The 22300-nt window shown below is 37.0% G+C and overlaps 1 protein-coding gene across 1 annotated transcript; it reads right to left on the bottom strand.

The window, feature by feature from the left end:
- Nucleotides 1-6176: 6176 nt before the first annotated feature.
- On the bottom strand, nt 6177-21084 carry LOC125062972. Its single transcript, XM_047669152.1, has 7 exons — nt 20966-21084; nt 19793-19991; nt 17925-17999; nt 17770-17853; nt 17355-17449; nt 6990-8871; nt 6177-6918 (listed from the first exon to the last, which is right to left on the bottom strand). Exons 1-6 carry the CDS (start codon nt 21082-21084, stop codon nt 7038-7040), a joined length of 2406 nt encoding a protein of 801 aa, XP_047525108.1. The 3' UTR covers nt 6177-6918; nt 6990-7037.
- Nucleotides 21085-22300: the final 1216 nt, after the last annotated feature.

Raw genomic sequence — 22300 nt, 5'->3', positions numbered from 1 at the left:
GAATGTTTTTTGAGCTGCGAATGGAGATGGCCGAACCAAATATCTGAAATGCACCAAAGAATCCGTGATCAAATTTTATTTTACTCTTAAAGTCATAAGGTTACAGGTACATATATTGTATACTTACATGACGTTACATTACGTCTCCCTCACACAGGTTAAGGTCGCAGCTTGGGTTAATAATAACGTAGGAGAGACTGTTCCTCTTCTCACTCACGTCGTCATAGTCAATGACGTTCAGGTTGAGCGACTCCATGCGGGAGCGAACCAGATTTGCAATCTCAGCCCGTTCTATCTGTTGCGCGTGGTTGTCTCTTGCCTCGTCGGCTAGACTCGCTGAATACTGGGAAATAATACTCTTCTATTTTATATTAATGTTCAATTCATGTTAGTTATAAGCAAATCTACGACAGTGTGTTCACTCGTCTCTGAGTACACACATTGTTGTAGAACGCTTCAAGCACATACGTGCCATGATATTATGTGAATATTTTTTCAATCTATAGCCTATCTTCTATAGGGGAATTCTAAATTCTTACAATAAAAAGGTTCAACCTGGAGTCACTGCAAGTATGCCATCTTTCTAAATGAAGATTTATTATCACGCAAAAATATTGCCGATTAAGCATGCTTGCAGTTACACCAGTCACCGAGGGGCCTCGGCATAAGTGTGTGGGTTAAACACACACAGTCTAACACTAAACTATGCGGATCTAAAGCCTGCAAAGTGATCGTTTTGGAACCAGTGAGTTTTATACATAACATGATCTAGTACCTGCAATACGACTCCGAGTGACTATGGAAGTTATAATTGAAGAGATATATTTAGGGTATGCGTGGAGCCGACCAAGGGGCTGCTATGAGGCAGGGTGTAAAGGTGAGCGTGCGCGGAGTCCCTAAGCCGGCTCGAGCGTCCAGTTGCGGGGAACTTACCACCGGCGTGCGGTCGCCGTAGCAGCCCGTGAGGCAGCCCGTGGGGGAGCTGGAACTCGTGTCTCGCGCCCCCCTCGAATCCCCAGACCGCGCCTTGCTCTGCCCACCCTGCTGCAACTAGCTGTTCACACTTCTGCCATATACACACACCTACACCTGCTCTCAGCAGGAACTCATACACACACACTCACACTGTGATATAACATGGTGATTCATGGAAGCATAATAAGATTTAAATTACAAAATTATTTTTGTTGGAAATGAGAGTGACGGTTACGCTCATGCTGTATCTATCCCATCTAGGCCCATCTACAAAATGTTATTTTTTCCAATTCAATATCTATTTAAGCAACTATTTATGTTTTAATGCTCCATCTAAGTTCGCTTTGAGTCCGTGAAACATGCAAACACTGTTCTCGGTATCTTATGAGTTTAAACGTTTTGTTTAATATATTCATAATGACCAATCAATGTACAGTTGAAGTATAATCATACAGAGAAGAAAGATGTAAATGTATTATTCGCTACACGATTACACATGTTATCGTAAGTAGAGAACGTTATGAAAGCTAGGTTTAGAGAACATCTACGCTAGGTGCATGCGAAGGAGCGGGACTGCGACAATCGGTCTGATAACGCAAACAAGACGCGCGCGACGCTGACCACACGATCATGACGTGACGCTTCCCAGAGTATATCCCAATAAGTTATTATAGTGATAAACGCAAAAGCAATAGTAGTCACTCAGCTTGCTTGCTAGCAATGATATATGTAAATACAGGTATCAAGATTAAGCACGTGGATTACACAAAATAAGTTAGATATTGTGAAAAAAGGTAAATTTGAATCAATGCTAAACTAATTATAAGAACGCCACAAGTGTAGGCTTGGTTGTACAAAAGTTGACGTGTGTGCCTATGTTTCGAGGAAAAGATAAAAAAGATTTATAAAGCCTGAAATACAGTCCAAGGAGAGGAAGATAAAAAGAGATCAGAAATGAAGGGAAGATAGCGGATAGGAAACGGACTGTATTTGAGGAGATTCCAGTAAATAACCGACTCACCGATGGCCGCGATGGTCGCATTCCCGTCAGTCGTGACCACAACCAACTTGGCGAGCCGCGTGGCGACATACTCACGTGGTGTGAGGGGTCGGCCAGGCTTGTATCCTGCGTTCTATAGATCCCAATAGGGATTTCGCAAGAAGTCGAGCACAACTTTTGGTATAGTCGGCCATACGTGCGAATCCACATGTCACCCTTTCCTATTCTCATCTGACAATTTAAAAGATTACAATATATTAAGGATCGTTTATTAAAATATGTCAGAGCATTCGCAAAAATATCGCGTAGCCTGATGGGGATGAATGAAATGGTGGTGTAAATGAAAATGCAGTCGCGTATCGCTAGCGTGAAAGCTTACAGATGTTAGGAAGCCTGAGCCGGGAGCCTGGTCGACCCCCAGCAGCAGCCGCACGAAGGTGATGACGTAATCTTTGACGAAGGCCTGGTAGAGTAGTGTGTCCAACATGGATGCTGAAAATACGGAACCCGCCGCAAAGGGGAGACGGAACATATACGAGATATGAGAACCTCGCTCTTTCTCTCTCAGAAAGGAATTAAATACCTATATATTTTGTGATACAATCTACTTATTTATAATACTCAGTAAAAACTCATTACTCAATTAAATAGTATATAATATTCTCTGTGGCGTTGGTAACGGCGTCTTGTAAGATTGACTAGTTTATAAGTACCTTACTGTTACATAAAAATATTATATGTTAAAAGAGGTCATTGATATTACCTTTTCCATCTTGGAAAGATGCAATGCATATTTATCATGAGCTCGGAATTGCATAAAACGCATATTTGATGACTGCGACAGTTCTGTTATTGATCTTATCGATGGGAAAAATCTGCAAGAATATTATATTAGATTTAACCGTGGCAAAGGAAAATTCTTGACAATATTATTTAATATTTCCAGATCATGATTTTACTTGAACATGGTCTGCACGGCGACGATGGTATTGCAGTCAGACAAACTGTCTTCCTCAGCCGAGTTGGATAATTCTTTGTTTACAACCACTACGTTTTCCGCAAGTGTTATTCCAGCTCAGTAGGTCATCCAGCCTGCAGAAGACGAACTTATCTTAATCATGTAATGTAATGGTTAGTCCGTGAAAACGCTACTATCATATAAAAAACTTACGAGTCAATAGATCCCATCATCCAGTAGACAAGTGGAAAGTAAGATATCGCATCGAGGAACGCGATATCAGGTCTTCGTTCCAGGAGAAGTATGATAGGATTCAACGATGTTTTGGTTCTGAAGTGAGCCTATAGCATTATGTTTTGATTACTCCAAAGGTTAGGTTTCAAGCCAGCAAAGTAAATGAATCAAAAGCAAAGCTAGTTTTAAAAATACTCAAAAGGGTGAAATACTTAATTTAAAAAGTGATATTTAACTAAAGTGCATCTTTACATTTGTTAAAGCATGCTCAGCATCACAGTAAAATCTAATGATGGAGTTACGTATCAGCGATCCCAGCGGACATTTTTAGGTGGACGTAGAAGGTGGGATGGTAGGATGGGGCGTAGGGCAGGCATTCTTACCTGGTAAAGTCATTGCGCCAGGCGGGTGCCGCGTCGCCGAGTGCCAGCGATGAGAGACTGGATGACGTGGCGTCGTCACTGCAGCCGCCGGGACATTGGGACAGACGTGGGGCTTAGGGCTTACAGTACACAGTATACACACAATGCACGCATTACTATTGGGGCTGCTACACACTTGCGGACTGACACGCGTTGCGTACTATATCCTATTGTATATCTAATATGTACATTCACTGCGCAGGCAGTGGCATTTTGTAGGTTTAAAAACAATATCGTCATATTAAATCATTGTAACTTAATGCATGCTTATTGACGAAGGTTTGATCTTTATGAAAAACGTTTGTTAATAAAATCATTCGTTAATATTGATATATAATTTTATGGAAAGCTTAATTTAAGAACATAATTTAATTCAATAAATAAATAATAAATGCGTCCATCCAAATGCAAACTGTATTATTATAGTGAATGTGCTTGCTATAACGACAGAGAGTTACCAAAAAGTAGTATTTATTAAAACCCAATTTCCGATAATCTCAAATAAATGTTGAGTATGAACTCTATATGAGGTAAAGTATGTTAGATATTTTTATAAATATCAGAAATTGGGTACCTCTACTGGTTAGCATTGCCAGTTTTAGGCATTTTTAACATCTTGCTGTATTATTCGATTAGTTTAAGATTAACGCGTAGAGAATAGTCAATTAAATAATCCAACAAATGTGCTATTAGACAAATATAACACAGTCAATGCCAACTCAATAGTTATTTTTAGTCTTTAAGTAGAAAAATAACTTTTTTTAAACGGTTTTATTTCTATAGTAAAACGACGTTACACGAAAATAGAGAAGAAAAATAGAATAAAGAGGATGTTACATGCTTGCGGGTGGCATATGTGGTGGAAGGCGGATGAACAATTGCCTGGTTGCACTTACGCAATCTTCTCTGAAGGGGTACGCCAGGGCACATTATCCTCTAACTCTTCCTCGCTCATGTCTAGTTCCCTCTCCCTTTCCCGTTCTTCTTCTGCGATGTTAAAGCTACTGGTCACCATGTCCGGTACTGGTAGAATCGATGGTCGCCTACTCGACGACTACCTAAAATATCGACTAAACTTGTAAAGATCACTGACAGATATGTTTTTTTAATCTTTTTTATGTAATAGGAGGCAAACGGGCAGGAGGCTCATCTGATGTTAAGTGATACCGCCGCCCATGGACAAAACTGCCTTCAGAAACGCTCAGTTGTGGTACGACCATGGCCACTATCAAGACATAAACACGATAAAAACTATTCATGCATATTCCAATGTCAATTTGGTTTATTAAAATAGGATCTTAAGTCGTTATAGAACTACGAAAAGAAGGAGTGGGTATGAATGCTATGAAAGGCACGCAATACAAATAAAATAAAGTATCATGATAACTGGCGTCATTAAAAATATTTGCCAATAGCCACGAACGTACCTCGCCGATGATGAAGAGTGTCCGGACTTAAATAATGATTATCTGTTCTTGGTAGAAGCAAATGACTGTCCGTGGCGCTATCTGCGGCTGGTGAATCTTTGAGACCCCCCCTGTGGTCCGACCCGTCACCTTTATCTGATACAAACACGGTAATGATAAATAGCCATATCATTTAACTAGTAAAGACAAATTTACAGATACTTAACACAAAATCTATATTGTATTGTTTGCTATGCGGCTGTACGGTACCGAAGTTCAAACCCGTTTATAATAAGCAACTATCATGAGGGGCTAGGTCATAAAGTTTCATCTTGAATAATGGGACAGTCCTGGCAATGGTTACGTGATATAAAAATATTTTCTGATCGCGACAGCAAATTAAACGTGAGAAGCCGCACGAACGCAGCCGATTAATGAAAACTGTAGCACGTTCCAAAAAAATATATAGCAGAACATGCCAATGAGAAAAATTCATTACAATTAACGTTGAAACGTATTAAATTGAATCATTAACCAAGGGGTTATAAATTAGTGCTGCGAGCATATTTTACTTCAGAATGAAAGCGAATATAGGTCATAACTTTATTAAAATACGATACATACTGGTTTAAAATTTACGTTTTAATTTTGTCAAACTTTCTACGCATACCTAGGGAAGCCATTAAAACCTCTAAATGGCATGCATCTCAATTAATACGACAAATGGACGAACTCCAAAACTTCACGATGAGAATGAAACATGTACATTCCTCGGATATCTTACCAGCCAGCTTTAGTAATTTTAAAAATTATTAAATTATAAATTTTAGTGCAAACATCCATAGCATTGCGGACGAAACGAACTACCACAGACTGCTTAGGTACTGTAGCAGATCCAGTGATGCCAACTCAGGGATTTTTTCCCAAATTTTGTGGGAATCAAAATGTCTTGAGGGGTTTTCAGGAGGTACATTTATTTAGGGGGCACTTTATACAATTTTTTTTCTTAAAATACGATCTATACAATTTATATTAAGCCTAGAACCAAACCAAGATACTAAACTAAAAATAACCTCCCACCATAAAAATATCAAAAAGCTATAAAACTTCAAAATCGAAATTTTATATGCTTGAATGGTTTTTTTTTGCATATTTGACATTATCTCTCAAACCGAGTGTACAATTAAAATTTTGAAGGGTTTTAATCAACATTTAGGGTTATTTGAAGTTGGTTCTAGGAACATTCTGTTGAAGTTAGCATCACTGAGCCGGTCTGGTAACTTGGTATTAATTCCTTGCATCCGCAATTTGCAACATATACGGTGAGTGAGCTGCTCTTTGTCTGCTGTGCCAATTATGTTTTTATTAGTTTCTAGTGCGCAGTAGCCGCAATTTTGATGACATCGAGCAACCTGAGTAAAATAAAGTCTAGTAAGTAGGTCGAATGCCAGCCGTATTGCATTCCGGCATCCGTATCCGGCCTACTTGCACAGTATCCGACCGTGGCACTCACAGCTAGCAACAGTTAAATTAGCGGATGATACAGTATTGATGCGTGATGGCGATGCATTTGGTGGGGAGGTCGCGGGAGCTTGTAGAACCACTTGTGGAAGGGCTGATTGAGCCATGTTACTACCGTCTGCTGTTCTGGGCTGGGCCGCGGCCTCCTCGCCGTCTCCGCCCTTTCTTCTTCCTTCGCTAGAGAGGAGGCTACATGCAGTTTGATCTTTTGTTATCAACGGTTTGCTTTCGGTTTGTTGATCGGAAACTACGAAAGCGGAATTCTCTTCTTTTGTTATGCTCATGTAATAGCACGTGTCGCTCGCTTTCATTATGTGTCTCGGTCCCGGGTTCAAAAGTATTGTTTCTTCATAGAATTCTGGTAATTCGGCTGGACGAACTCCTACCAAAGCCACCCCGTACCTTAAAGAAACAAGGCTTGTAATATCTGATCTAATGCTACTTAAGAAGTAATAATCACAAAATGTAAGTACTTGCGGTGTGAGTGGAAACTAGCGTAAGTTAAACTTTTTCCTTCATATTCACCGAAGAAACGTTATCCTTACTGCACTTTGAACAATTTCATACTCCTTTTGAGGTTTATGACATATGCTTTGCTCGATATATACATCGCCATTATAATTCGGCATGGATGCTTTCATTTTTACTTCCGAGAGTCCGTTGATGGTGACTAGTTCAGAATTACAAAGAAAAATGTGGTCTTTAGCCAAAGTAGTAGTTATTTTTAAGTTATCGTTAGTCTTATAAACCAAAATATGGTTTTGTTCGGTGAAACTTTGTCCTAACAATAATGGGACCTTTAATAGATAATCAGGAACGATAAGGACATCTACATTAGCCTTAGCTGAATCTACCTCAATTTGAACGTTACATTTTCCCAAACTGTTAACCAAAGAATCACCAAAACCCCTCAACACAGGCAGGTCCTGTGTTGACCAACTAATAGCTAGTTCTTTCGCCACAGACTCCGTTAATATAGTGCATTGACTACCAAAGTCAACAAAACAATCTAGTTCACGGCCATTAACATTGGCCTTTTTAAAATATTTTAGATCTGTATCTCGTTCCTGGGATATCCGTAAAACAGTCTTAGCATCGCTAGATTCCTTCTTAAGAGGACAATTTGCTTCAAGATGTCCAATTTTATGGCATTGACTGCATCGCTTAATGGGTTGCTTACACTTGTAATATGGATGACCAATTTCACTACAGATATAACATTTTGAATTGTTTGTAGATTCTGATCTCATTTGAATGAACTTATTTGTTCTCTGTCGCTTATTGTCAGTAGCACCTGATTTCAAGGCGTTATTATTCTTCTCAGTTCTTTTTAAAATTTTAACATTTCTTAGATAAACTAATAATTTATCTGGTTCAGAAAATTGTGCCGCTTCAGCACTGGTTCTAATGGATCGATCCTCTATCCCAAACAAAATACAATCAATTGCATTTTTGTTAGTTATTTTGCATCTATTTAAAAGAACAGTTTTTTCAAAAAAATATTCCTCTAAAGGTTCGCCAAAACGCGCTCTGCAAGCGAGCATTTCCGTCAGTAGTTGTGCATAATTGTCTTCACTAGGAAAAGCTAATCTTAACTTATCTTGCCATTCAGGCCATGAAAACATGAGACTTGGCAACCCCTGATACCACTTTTGAGCCAATCCAGATAATTTGGGCAACGCATAATGTATAACTTGTCGCTCAGACCAGTTATAAATCGTCGCACATTCATTGACTTTTAAAAGCCACATTTCAATGGTTTGATTGCGTTTGACCGGTTCGAATTCTGGTACAACGTTCATACTTGGAAATTGTTCACTCACTCGCGCTGTGTGCTTCATGGTTTGCATAAACTCTTTAAATATAGTAGCTAATTCAGTAGGTTTTGACAGGGCCTGATGGTCAGTTTGTGATGTATATGACTCATGGAAATGTTGCTGTGGTTCACCATTACGTGTTCGTTGTTCTTGTTGCATCTCGTCACGTCGCGAGTGTAGACTGGGGCTGCGTTGAGGCGTAGTCCTGCTGCGTCTGCGCCGTGACACATCGCCTTGGCCACGGCAGTTTGATCTGCCGCGAGAATAATATCTTGAGCTTGACTTACGGCTGTAACACGAGTCTCGACTGCTACATCGCCTTGGAGACCGGCTGTAATATCGCCTTGGAGACCGGCTGTAATATCGCCTTGGAGACCGGCTGCAATATCGCCTTGGAGTCCTGCTACGGCTTCGCCACACCGCTTTACTCCTACTACTCCGTGGAGTTCTCGTACGATCTCGCTGTGGGGTGTGGTCACGAAAACGCTGTGGGATTCGGCTACGGCCTCGTCGAATCTCGTTGTTTTGTCGATTCATACTGAAAAGAGAAACGTAATAGACAAAATATGCTATATACCTTACTTGATTCACGGTTAACTACTAATCGAAATATGGGGCACTGCAGTGCCTACAAATCGTTAAAAAAAAATGCAAATTATGCACAGACATTATTCTATTACAATTCATTGACTCTAACTATACAGAGGCACCAAATTTATGAGTATAAACCAGACATACGTTTACCATACCTCAGTTTTTATGTACAAAATTATTAACAAATTAATCTATCCTTTACACAAAAATTAGATACAAAATAGTCATTAAGAAATATTGATAAATTATGTTTAATACAACCAAGGACTAATTACGGTAAACTTAATATTATGTATTTACACGACATTAAAAGGCATAGCATTTTTAATTATGTCTGTGAACGAGCGTCTAAGAAATTATTAGTCACATAATGCCTGTTGCAACATCGATGCGACCCACTTGCACTTTGTAATAATAAAAATAAAAAATAAAAAATATGTTGTTAGAAATTTAAAAAGAAAAGATAGTTTATTTTCAAATTATTTCATAACATGATGTACATAACTAACTTACTCTAAATTTTCTCGCCAAGTGAACGTAATTCTTTGAGAAACAAAGGCATCTTTGAACCGAACCCTTTGTATTATTATACTAGCCACCCATCCAAATTTTACATGAATTCGCATGGATACACATAGTAACAGATGTGTATGTATGAGCATTGAGCATAAGAAAAGACTATACAGGAAATATTATAGCAGTGAACATTTAACGGTTTTAATAAAGATAGAAAACAAATTTGTAGGTACATAAAAATAAAAAATAATACCTTCAAAAATATTTAGATACGAGAAAGGAAAACAAAACTGCTTAGATTAAAATCAACCAATATTGATTGTCACTAATAAAAAGAAAATACTTTAAACAACACAACAAACAGTGTATCGAATTACTGCATTGACGTTAAATTATAACGAGAGAAAAAAAAAAATACTTATTCAGCCTTCTTACAATAGCAAAATTTAAATTAAATCTCATACCTTGTGAGCGCTTAATCCTTTACACCAGGGATATGATATAATACCTTATCAGTTTCCCCTGGAGCTATCCCACTTCTGATCTGAAAGCTTGATCTTTGATAGTAACTATTTGATTCCGTTCCGAAGGGAAACAAATCTTTTTTGAGAGGAGACTAATTGGTGACTAAAAAGCTGCAGGATAACCAGCGCGAAAAAAGGAAGAGAGATAAAACTGTATCTCCCAACTTGTCTACACAGAAAAAACAGAACACATCTAACAAGTTTGAAAACACATCGACTAAAACAAATAATGTAGGACAAAAAGAAAAATTACAACCAAACATACCACAATATATAGGAAGAGATAGATCGTTTTCGACCTCCGACATTTCAAAAAACTAACAAACATACGCGAGCAACCTATCAAAACAAATACAACAACAAGTAAAACCGGAAAAGCAAAACAAATATGGAAGAAACACATTCTAAAACAACCTAATCAAGAAGCCTTCCCACCACGGTTGGTCGCCGCGGGAAGATCAGACCACCACCCTCTAACAAAAAAACATAATATATATGTATATAGCAACGCTTAATACTAGGACTTTAAGAACTCCCGAATCACTATCTGAGCTTGAAGTTGCGCTGAAAGACCTTAAATGGGACGTATTGGGACTAAGTGAAGTGCGCAGACCAGGAAATTCAATCGAAGAACATGAAGATTATATAATGTTCCATAAAGGCGAAATCGGAGGCCAAAGAGGAGTTGGTTTTTTAGTTAAAACCCACTTAAAAAACTCCATAGAAGATATCATCGGTATGACGGAAAGAATAGCCATACTGCATTTAAAAATACCCAGCTTCAAAAAATATGGTCAATCATCCAAGTCTACGCACCAACTGAACAAGCTGATGAACTAGAACATACATCCTTTTATAATTCACTATCTCAAATCATATATGACTACTCTAACAATATTATCATCCTGATGGGGGATTTCAATGCGCAAATAGGCGCTAGACAAAACGATGACGAATACATATTGGGAGAATTCGGCTACGGAAAAAGAAGCATCAATGGCCAAAGATTAATAGATCTCCTTCTAGAACATAATCTTACAATTATGAACAGCATCTTTAAGAAGAATAAAAACAACAAGTGGACATGGGTCTCCCCTGATGGAAAGTACAGAAATGAAATAGATTATATTATAAGTAGCCACCCAAAGCTATTTACAGACACCACAGTCATTTCTAGGTTAAATTTCAATACTAACCATCGCATGGTTAGAGCATCGCTCAAAATGACGCCTCCTAAGATCCGTAGAAAGCACATTAACTTGCATAGCAGAACCGATATCGCGGAAACTAACGAAACAACATCATACCCACTAGCAACTCAGACCAGAGAAATCGAAGAAACAGAAGGACTTGACATAAGAAACAAATACACCAGATTTCAAAATCAACTTCGCTATGCTAATACTAGAAAAGAGAAGAAACAAAAATATATTTTGAGTGATTCTACCATGCAGCTTATAAATAAAAGAAAAAGTCTAATTGCGAACAAAAACGGCAAACGGAATCTGAGAGAAATAGCCGAAATAAGCAAGGGAATAAGGAAGGGCATACGCAAGGACAGGAAAACAAGGAGAATACAAACACTCGAAAAACACATAATTGAATCAGGCGGAACCAAAAAAGCTCTTAAAGAACTTCGTGAAGCGACTCCTTGGGTACCTAATCTCAAAAGAAATCAAATTAACATCACGAACCGCAAAAGTATAGTAAAGACAGCATCAGATTTTTACAGAAATCTATACTCCAACCCAGCTATCGCAGGAAACGAACAATGCAACAACTACAAAACGACCATACACCCTCCAAACTTAGAACCAGATATATTACAAAGTGAAGTCAGGAAAGCTATATTAAGCCAAAAGTCAGATAAGGCATCAGGTCCAGACAAGATCACGAACGGATTACTGAAAGGAACCCTAAAAGAACTGGTGCCCATTATGACAAAAATCTTTAACGACATCCTAACATCAGAACAGATTCCTGAACAATGGCAAACCTCGCACATAATTCTTATATACAAAAAAGGCTCAAAGGAAGACTTATCCAACTATAGACCAATAAGCCTGATGTCAAACATATATAAGGTTTTCTCCAAGATATTACTAGATCGATTAAGCGCCACATTAGACGAGAGCCAACCAATGGAACAGGCTGGATTTAGGAAAAACTTCGCAACGATAGATCATATACACACAGTCAAACAAATCATAGAAAAATACAGTGAATATAACAAAACAGTGTATATGGCTTTTATAGATTACACCAAAGCTTTTGACAGCATCAAACATGAAGTGATATGGGAAAGCTTAGAAAACCAAGGAGTATCCGGGGCCTATATAAACATCATAAAACAAATATATGCTAACTGCAATGCAAGAATACAAATGGAAACACTCGGAAAGACATTTAAAATCGAAAGAGGTGTCAGACAAGGGGACCCATTATCTCCAAAGCTATTTTCTGCTGTGCTCGAAAACATATTCCGAAAACTAGAATGGAATGAATTTGGACTAAATATAGATGGGAGAAAACTACATCATCTTCGATTTGCAGACGACATTGTATTGTTCGAAGAGAACCCTCATAAACTTGAAGAAATGATACAAGACTTAAACAAAGAAAGTGAGAAAGTAGGCCTGGAAATGAACACAAGCAAAACAAAGCTACTATCAAATTCAATCCCATACGAAATAAAACTTAATAATCAACCTCTAGAATATGTTGAAGAGTACATTTATCTGGGGCAAATTATCTCTATAACTGATATAACCACCAAAGAGATCAAAAGAAGAATAGCAAATGGATGGAAAAGATATTGGTCACTGAGGGAGATCATGAAAACAACAGATTTCAGCAAGAAAATAAAGAGAAAAGTCTTTAACACATGTATCCTACCCTGCCTTACCTATGGCTGCGAAACTTGGGCACTATCTAACCAGCACAGGGATATGCTATCACACTGCCAAAGAGCCATGGAAAGAAGCATGCTGAGCATAAGAAAATTAGATAAACAAATAAACGCAGACATAAGAGCTAGAACAGGTGTGACAGACATTCTCACTAAGATTGACCAAATGAAATGGAGATGGACGGGTCATATGCTACGGAGCTCTCATGAAAAATGGAGCAAAATAGTGACGGAATGGTACCCTAGAGACGGAAAACGAAGAAGAGGTCGACCACGCAAGAGATGGGAGGACGAACTGAAACTAACAGCAGGCTACAACTGGAGAAGAGTCGCAAAAGATAGAGAACAGTGGAAAGGGTTAGAGGAGGCCTTTGCCAAGAGGCAAACCGAACTCCGAGATATACTGGAGTGAAAATATATTAAAGTTTAGATATATAAAGTGACAGAGTTTCGGAATTTAAAGGCTATATTATTATTATTATTATTTGATTCCGTTGAACTTCTTTTTCACTTTTTCACTTTTAAAACTTTTGGCTGTCGATTCCTTGTGCGCAGCTTGTTTTATATTCTTTTCCCCACTTCGACACGATCCCTCTCCTGTTTGGTTTTGACGTCAGTTCCGTAAAACCACAGAGTAAGTAAACTAAGCAACTGTGCCATTGCATGATTATATTTCTTTAACTAAAATTGAACAGGATATAAATAAAAAGCTAACAATTGTTTATTGATACGTTTAAGCATTTATTATGTCACAACTAGTTCAGGATAATTATAGAGTTCTATAAATCACAAATAATTGCTTACGGACTTCCTCGGAGTGGAGTTCAAATAATGTCCCGTAATTGTCTTTAAAAATTCAAAGCCCATTACGTAGTTCAGTGAATACATAAACTTACTGAAATGGCTTTTGCAGTAGACGAAAAAATGGGCCTATACCGAAAATTATTAGCGTAAGAGTGAGAGACTCAAACTTTGGCATTTTGGAATTTACAACACGTAAATTAAGGTTGTCTGTGCAATTCAAAAATCAGTTAATCACACTTATGATCGTCAAAAAAAGGGTAAATATTCCGTATCGCGGCACCAGCGATTTCGAGGCTGATTTTGTTTTGAAGTCGCGTTATGATCTGTAAACATCATAACTAGTATTGTTATGTTGGCGCATAAAAAAAAATGTGTGCGTAAGAAGTGAAACCTCTTTATGACCTTAGTTCCTGATAGTTTTTAGAATGACGTCTGCACTCTGCACATTTAAATCCAGAAAGTTAGATTTTACAAAGCGTTAAACGCTCTGACAGTATCCTGATGTCAGCACGGTGTTTCTTCTAAATTTCGAAAAATATGCGCTCAATTAAACAACACACACAAATGAAATAGTTCTGTTTAATTAAAAAATATATTTATATTTTTAGCAATAAGGAAAGGTGTGATAAAACAAAATAATGAGCATTTTTCTAACATTTTACAAAATTTATAAAAGTACATTTGCAAATCCAGAAGAAATGCTTCGACTTAAATATCCAGAACAGAACTATACCACTATTGTGTACCAGTACTTCAATTTTTTTATGCTTTGTTGGTAAGTGCTCTGCTAACTTCACAGACTACACCAACCCTCATATTGTGCCTTTAAACGCAACCCCACCAATGGAATATGTTATGTGAGAACCGTTCCTGGAAACCGGCATGACTAACATTCAAGCTGTGTGTGGCAATACAAGAAAAATTGTCTAAGAGACAGATCCAATACGAGCCTAAAACCCATAAAGCATTGTGGCGTTATTACTATTACTCTTAATGTACTTTTGGACTACTTAATTACTTAATAAAAAATCGACATTCATATTTTTACACAATAGCCTTGTAATAAGAACAAATATTTCTTTTATTGTGACAATCAAATTGGAGTTTCACTCCTGCATCTGGTAGACAATACTCGTAGAAACAGTGACTTAGTAATGTAAAGTATTTTGAGTTTATCCAGTTGAATGAACTGTATATTTAACGAAATTAACACGTTTCTTGAATAATGGAATACCTTAATAAATGACTAATTGTTAAAGGGAAGGTGCGAAAGTTTTCCGGAAGTCTCTTTTGTTATTTCAATTCGTATTTTAAATTTTACCACTTTGAAAAAATTCCGTCTTATCGCATTTTTATCATATAAAAGGGGGCAAACGGGCAAGAGGCTCATCTGATGTTAAGTGAGACCGCCGCCCACACACATTGCCAGAAAGCTCGCAAATATGTTGCCGGCCTTTTAAGAACTGGTACACCCTAAGTCGAATTGGATCGGAAATACTTCAGTGGGCAGCTGGTTCCATAATGGTGCTCCCACATTGCCGTTAGAAAATGTTAAGTAACTTTAGTAAACATTTGTTAGCAAAAATTGAATCACAAATGTTAAAAAATGTTTTTCATCTGTTCGTCGGGTGTACAATTAATATTTGCTTGTGTAGTGGCATCGTAAGGAAAACGATCAAAGCCCCAAATCAACGGTGTATGTCACGAACAGAAGGCTGATCAGTGATCATATTGAACTGAAAAAACAAATGACCATGAAACATTTGCAGCGACGCCAGGTTTTTTTCAGCTTCAATCCCGTTTTCTTGCCTATGCCTATCTAAAGGCAACACTGCCAATATTACGTAGCGCCTACTAGTAGCTTCCGCTTCCGGTCTTTAATTTATACTCCCAAAGGTGAAATCGCCCTAAACTTACAATAATGTATGTCCTGAACTGAAATCATTTCACAAGTTTGAATATTCCAAAGTTAAAAGCTCCTTTAAAAGCACTATTGCTCCCCAATTAGATTAAACTATCCGTCTGTTTCACAAGCGCTTAGTTCTCACAATATGATTCCCCTTTCATACATATTTTATGGGGCAGTCAGTGTTAAATCCCTGAAATCTGTTAGCGAAAAAAAAGCCTTTAATTCGTTGCATTAATTGGATTAACGTCAATTCACTATCGGTTTATTTATTCTACACTTAATTTGAGTTTGATAAAATGAAAGCATGAATGACACAGGCTTCAGACATCGTATAATCCAATGTATAAATTATTCTAGTTAAACGTATAAGGCCGTTTCTCCACTGCTTCGGTCCGGCAAACATTAATTACCGATCCGATTTAGAAACTCACAACAGTACCTACTTACGTGCTTCTCCACAACTCCGGCATCCGGTTTTTAACGATCCGATAACTTGCTAGATCGGAACGCGGTGTTTTATCGGTCCAAGTATATCCAAGAGGTTATAAATTATTATTCACAGGTTTATTTTTAGTTTTATACCATAGTATTAGTGAACTATTTATTAAGAATATTATAATATTTTAAGATAGACAATATAAAAAAAGTAATAAACTTGCCAGGGCAATAAAATATTCAGAATTTAGAACGTTTTATTAATAAAATTAAGTATATGAGTTTTAGTTAATATAAGTGTTGCATGATAAATATACAAGTATCGATTATTGTCGGATCGGATATAGTGGAGAAGCGCAATCCGGCCTTCCGATATTTTTCTCATGACTCATTCCGGTATCCGACGCCGGACCGGAGCAGTGGAGAAAGGGCCTTAGGGTATGAATCCGGATATTTCGAAGCAAAAAGTTACAAGTTCATAAAAGCTATTTTTGAACTATACATTAATTAGCTTCATACATTAACAAAAGTGCTGGCAGTTGTGGGATGCGTGCCCAAAATACTTATGTAAATTATCGTCTCACTAGTTGGCTGAAAAACGCGGTGTATTGCGATCCCAGATGCCCGTCAACCAAGTGCAGTATTCACGACACGTAATAAAGTATTTGAAAGTTTGGTGACCTAGAATCTACATGAGAATCCTATATTTTACGATCCCACCTTACGTTAGATTAATATGCCTTAAATGATAACGTTACATGACGATGTGGATTGTGGTTCGTGAGACCAGATTTGGGATAATTTCGAAAAATATTAGGTCAAATGTCGACAAGGTAATGGAGAACCTTAGTTTCTTTATTTTAGTAGGAATATTGTATTAGTCAGGTAGAAACTGATTAAAAATTAATAACCAACATATTTTTTTACGGAATAAAAAAAAATATATATGAGTTTAAGTCCATAAGTAACAGCTAATTTGTTAGTACAACAATATCTTATTTTATGTCACTATGAGACAAGATGAAGGCCTCCCCCAATAAGGACCAATTTTCTCTTGATTTATTGAGAACCCCCTTTCGAGGTATACACCTCACCCAATAATGCCCGCCTTCCACTGCGAGCGGAACGGACCCATTACGGACTCCGCTATACTCATAACGATGATTTTCATCGTTCAGTGGAAGGCGGGCATTAGGACCAGTTTTCCATTGATTGGGCCTCCCGAAATTAGTTGTTGCCCGATATCTTTTTGATTTTTTAGACCTACGTAGCAAAAAGCCTTCCTACTATTACATTCGCTTCAGTCCATATATTACCATATTTGAACTAACCTGGTAAAGACGAGACATAGAAGAGTAACGCATAGAATCATCAGTTGCTGCGACAGGGCTGATTGTGACTTCTGCATAGCTCGGTGCAGGTCATTCTGAAAGTAAAATTTGATTTAAATTTTATTGGAATTTTATACAACTGTTTGATTTATATACAACAAAAAACAGCAGCCCTTAGTAAAAGCTCCAGATTTAGAGGTACTGGTGTTCTCTTATGTCTGACGCGATATTAAATAATCAATTTTACGCTATCCTCATCATATTCTCTGACTTCTAAATAAATAAGTTTCAAAATATGTAAGTTATGAGGTCAAACACATTTGAATCTATTTAATTGGTTTGAAATAGTAAAAGTAGGTTAAAACAGACACAGCTGGCGTATTAGGATATTTTTAATTAAATATCAAATACTTACAAACATATTCTCAAGGGATCGTTTCGCTAGCCAGCAGTTCAGAAAAACTGGTATGAACAGGTTTCTCAAAGGAGGATAGAGGATCTGTAAGTATAAAAAATACGTATTAATTTGTGAATTTTTATAATAGAAAAACAAACAATTTAATTGCGTACCGTCAGGGCAAATGGGACCGTGTTCACCATCTCCAGTATGAAATGGAAGGATAGAATCTGTTGCCAAATGTTGCCCTGGAAAAAAAGTATTAATTAGTTTGCAAGAGACGATGGCAAGCGGCCGGATGGCATGTTATTGATCCCTTGGAAGATGGGACGGGCTTTGGTATGGGAGGCTACTTGTGTGGACGAGCAGAAAATATAAGAGTCTTTCCTCCAACTTCGATTTTGTTCCCTTCGGAGTAGAGACTTTTGGGCCGTGGGGTTCAAGGGCGTAGGCCCTAATGAAAGATTTAAGTTGGTGCCTGGTAGATAGTACCGGTGCCCCAGAGCTGGTGGTTTCCTCGCTCAACGAATAAGTATCACACTACAGCGAGGTAATGCTGCCAGCGTAATAGGTACACTGCCACAGGGACCAAACTTTTTAAATTTGTTTTAATTTTAAATTACTATGTAGGTTAAGAAAATTGTAAATACTGTATATTTGGTTGTTATGATTACTAATAAAATGTATTTAAATATTATACTACTGTTAATTTAATTGTTTGTATGTTATATAATGTTTGTATGTGTTATGTCTTCCAATAGCGGTACTGATTCCAATATGTTTTTGAATGCGATGTAATGTTTTCAATATCCGTAGCGCTGATTCGATCGCGCGGTACAAAAATTTAATATTGAAGATGCAATCGCTATTGGGAGTTACAGATATCTGAGCTCTTGAGATGTGGCTGTCTCTCGTTGGCCACGTTTTCAGAAAAGCACTGAAAACTTTGAGTTGTGACTTGTGAAAATCAAGTAATAAAGTCGTCCGTTGAGCAAGTTTTATTCAATTTCGAGTATATACTTTTCCAAACATATGTTTGGAAAACTATTTAACTTTATTTGCAAAATTTTGTCAACGCGGCACACTGATACAGACAGAAAAAAGTACAAGTTATAATGTGATATGCACTTCTAGGGATAAAAAAATACGAAGAAAAAAACATCGATTCAAAAATTGGTTTCGAAGTGTGGTTGTTTCTTGGAAGATTATAAAGAAATGAACGATAAGGGAACAACCCATCTTTGTTTGTCTTAGATATCTGTTTCTTGGTCTTTCGCAAAGCAAGGAGTATATTTTCCTTTGCGAAAATTAAATAAAAATTAGTGGAGATGCGCTCATTCATAAATGTATTAGTCACAGCTGGGATCTGAACTTTGCTTTTACATATTAGTTAAGTTAATTAATTATCGCTTTATTGATTTGACTTAACTGTATTTACATATGTAAATTCTATTAATAGCCGATTGGATACAATATCAGTAGAGCTTTGAGACTAATAAAGTTACTCTGCAATTCAGCCTTAGGTATGATATCTACGACATTGCATCTTATGCATTCAAATGAAGCAACGTCCAAGGAATGATGAACTGAATCGCTTATCATTGTATTTATTTTTAAATATATGGAATGCGTGGACTAGGCGTTTAATAAATGTTCAGATGACTGTGAACCAATAGATTTTTATCCAGTTAACACTCATTTAGTAAATAAATTAGTAGTGAGATACCAATTTCAACTACAATAAACCTTGCCGGACACTCGGCCAACCTGGTGGGGTTTCCCAAAACTATTACTATTAATTGAAGGCCAATACCCTTTCCCTAGAGACCGACACCATTCATTGGTGAACTACACCCTGGTAGTAGGAATTCCAGAAGTTATGATTATAATTTTAAACGTAAAATTATTTATTTAGTTAACAATTATTAGCTATTATAGAAAAAATCCCACATATAAAAAAATAAGATTATGATTTTTATCAAACAATACTTGGAACCTCTCTAGTTTCAATAGTTTACAAAGTTATGTTGCGTAAGCTCACCTTGTACCCGAGGTAGGCTAACAGAATAGCCTCGGAGAGCGATATCATCGCGAGGATGACCTGCAGCACCCACAAGAACAGTGGGCGGTTAACCCACACGATACCATCCCAGTTGATGATAGGACGTTCCTGGAACTCCTCTTCTGTCAGCTTAGCGGAGTACTCGAACACACTCTTGTTACCCGGCATACAGCCGTAGCTATAACGTTTTCCGATTTGATTAGATTCACATTAAAATTACATTTTTGAAAAATAAAATCGTATTCATACCTCCCTAACCTGCTCTTTTCAAGAGGAACTTGACAAGTGGAGATAGATCGACGCCAATACGTTTGGCTTATAAATTAAAAAATATATCTTTTCAATTTATATTGACCTTTTCAAAACAAAGTGCGTTCTGATAAACAATAAACTACAAGCTCCCACTTTATCAGAATGCCAAATCATAAAATGACTGCTTCACGACTGATTTGAGAGCGACCGCCGAGGCGAAAACCGCTGTGTGAATTCGAAAAGTGAGTTACGGAATCGCAATGCTGATATAAGAAATTAGTGCAGCAAGAAGGTTTTTAAAGGAAATGACCACTCAGTTACTTATATTATCATCACTACAATAGGCTTAAGAGTGCTGATAATTTTTATAATTTCTCGCTCGTCACAATGAAGGAATATAAATCATTCGATTTAGCTGTAATTGATACTTTATAGCAAAGTACTTGTTCCGTCTGATTTGTCTTGGCCAATAAAACGGAAGCCAATTTACCCACTGAACTGAAATAACCGTTTAGAATATCGAGATACTTTTGAAGGATTTCCTGGATATCAAGAGTTGGATTTAGCTGGGTTTATGTTGCATATATTTTTAACATATGTCCACAATTGTTTACTATTATCTTCATTTTATATTATTATAATTTAAATTTTTGTGGTTTTGAAGGAAGTTATTACAGAAATTTATATATTGCGTGTATTGTTTGTGGGTCGTTTTTAGGTTCTTTTCTCGCTAAGATATGCAGATAAACTCTTCGTCTAGCACAGCGTACCTAGGAGTAGTCCATGTTGTATCCAACTCTTGCTCCTATGTTAATGTAATTATTATCATCCTTTTATGTTTATCCTTATTACTTCCTGTCAAACACAATGAAGTACAGTTTTATTGTGTAATCTACTCACCAAGTAGCATTAATGGGATCTCCATCAGCGCACACGCGAAATATGTACAGGAGACATGCCAATATCTTGAAAAATAAGTTGACTATTCTAATGCGTAAACCTGAAACAAAACGTTCCATTAGTTGATCACTAATCGTAATCATAAACAATGAAGTTAAAGTACCTTTACTTATTAACAAAGTGACACAACAGTGTAAAAGATCAAAATAGGCCTCAGCTTTCATTACATGAATAATTAGTCCGGTCAATTTAGACATCCAAGGTTACAATAATTCGCACTTGGCTGAATATTGGTAGGATTGCTCAATACACTATTATAAAGGAAATGTGAAAAGTCCTCATCAATCCGGCACGTGCAAAAAAATTTACTCTGGGTCAAAGATCACAAAAATGGGGTTTTCGCTATTTTCAGCAAAATGGTAAGTTTTATCATAAAATTAGTTCAGACAAAAATTGTAGATCAGATAATTATCGATAGAAAATGTCCAAATACTTTTTTCCTAAGAGCTACCGTTTTTGAGATATAACGATTTAAAAAATTGAAAGGGTTGTAATCGTCATAATATGTATAAGTACACCACGTATATACATCACTGAAGCCGTAATACAAGCAAAAATATCGTTCTATCGGTCAGTGTGACTTACACACATAAAATATGAAAATTTCGGGTAAAAAAAAACCCAGTCCTTTATTTTTTCCGTTGTTGAAACATTCTGGTTTCCTCACAATTCCATTACCGTGAAAGAAAGTGTTAATTGTGCCCATAGTAAGAAAATTTGTGACCTTGAATTGGACGCCCGATATCACGGTTGACAGTCGCAATATTGCAATGTAACACTCAAGTTCTTATAAAAATTATTGTATATTTCCAAGAATAAAAGTTTTTAAGTCAACTATGTTGACTATTCATTAGTCGCAATTTTCACAAAACAAGATTCAATATGACTCACAATTATGAAGTCAAATAGCTTGGTCTAACAGATTTACGGTCTCTTTCATTTACCACCCTATGTAGCATAGGACAGTCGTTGTTTGGCTAGACTTGGTTTTCTCGTCACATTTTTCGGTTACGCGTCACATGTTTCGGTTACGCGTCACATTTGACCGTTACGCGCGTCTTTTTTTTAAAAAGGATTTTCTGGTGTGTTCTTTATACGTATATGAAGCCTGCAATCCCTAATTATTTACATAATATATAATTTGCCCATTTTTTGCTGTAAAAGTATATATTTATATAGAGATTATTAAAATTTTTAATCATAAACAGGTTTACTAAGGAACGATTGCCTTCACGAAACTGAAGAAGTTACTGAGGCACTTCGCCGTTTACCTCA

This window comes from Pieris napi, assembly GCF_905475465.1.
Source record: "Pieris napi chromosome W unlocalized genomic scaffold, ilPieNapi1.2 SUPER_W_unloc_4, whole genome shotgun sequence".
Classification (NCBI taxonomy): Eukaryota; Metazoa; Arthropoda; class Insecta; order Lepidoptera; family Pieridae; genus Pieris; species Pieris napi.
This window is presented reverse-complemented; position numbering and strand designations above follow the sequence as displayed.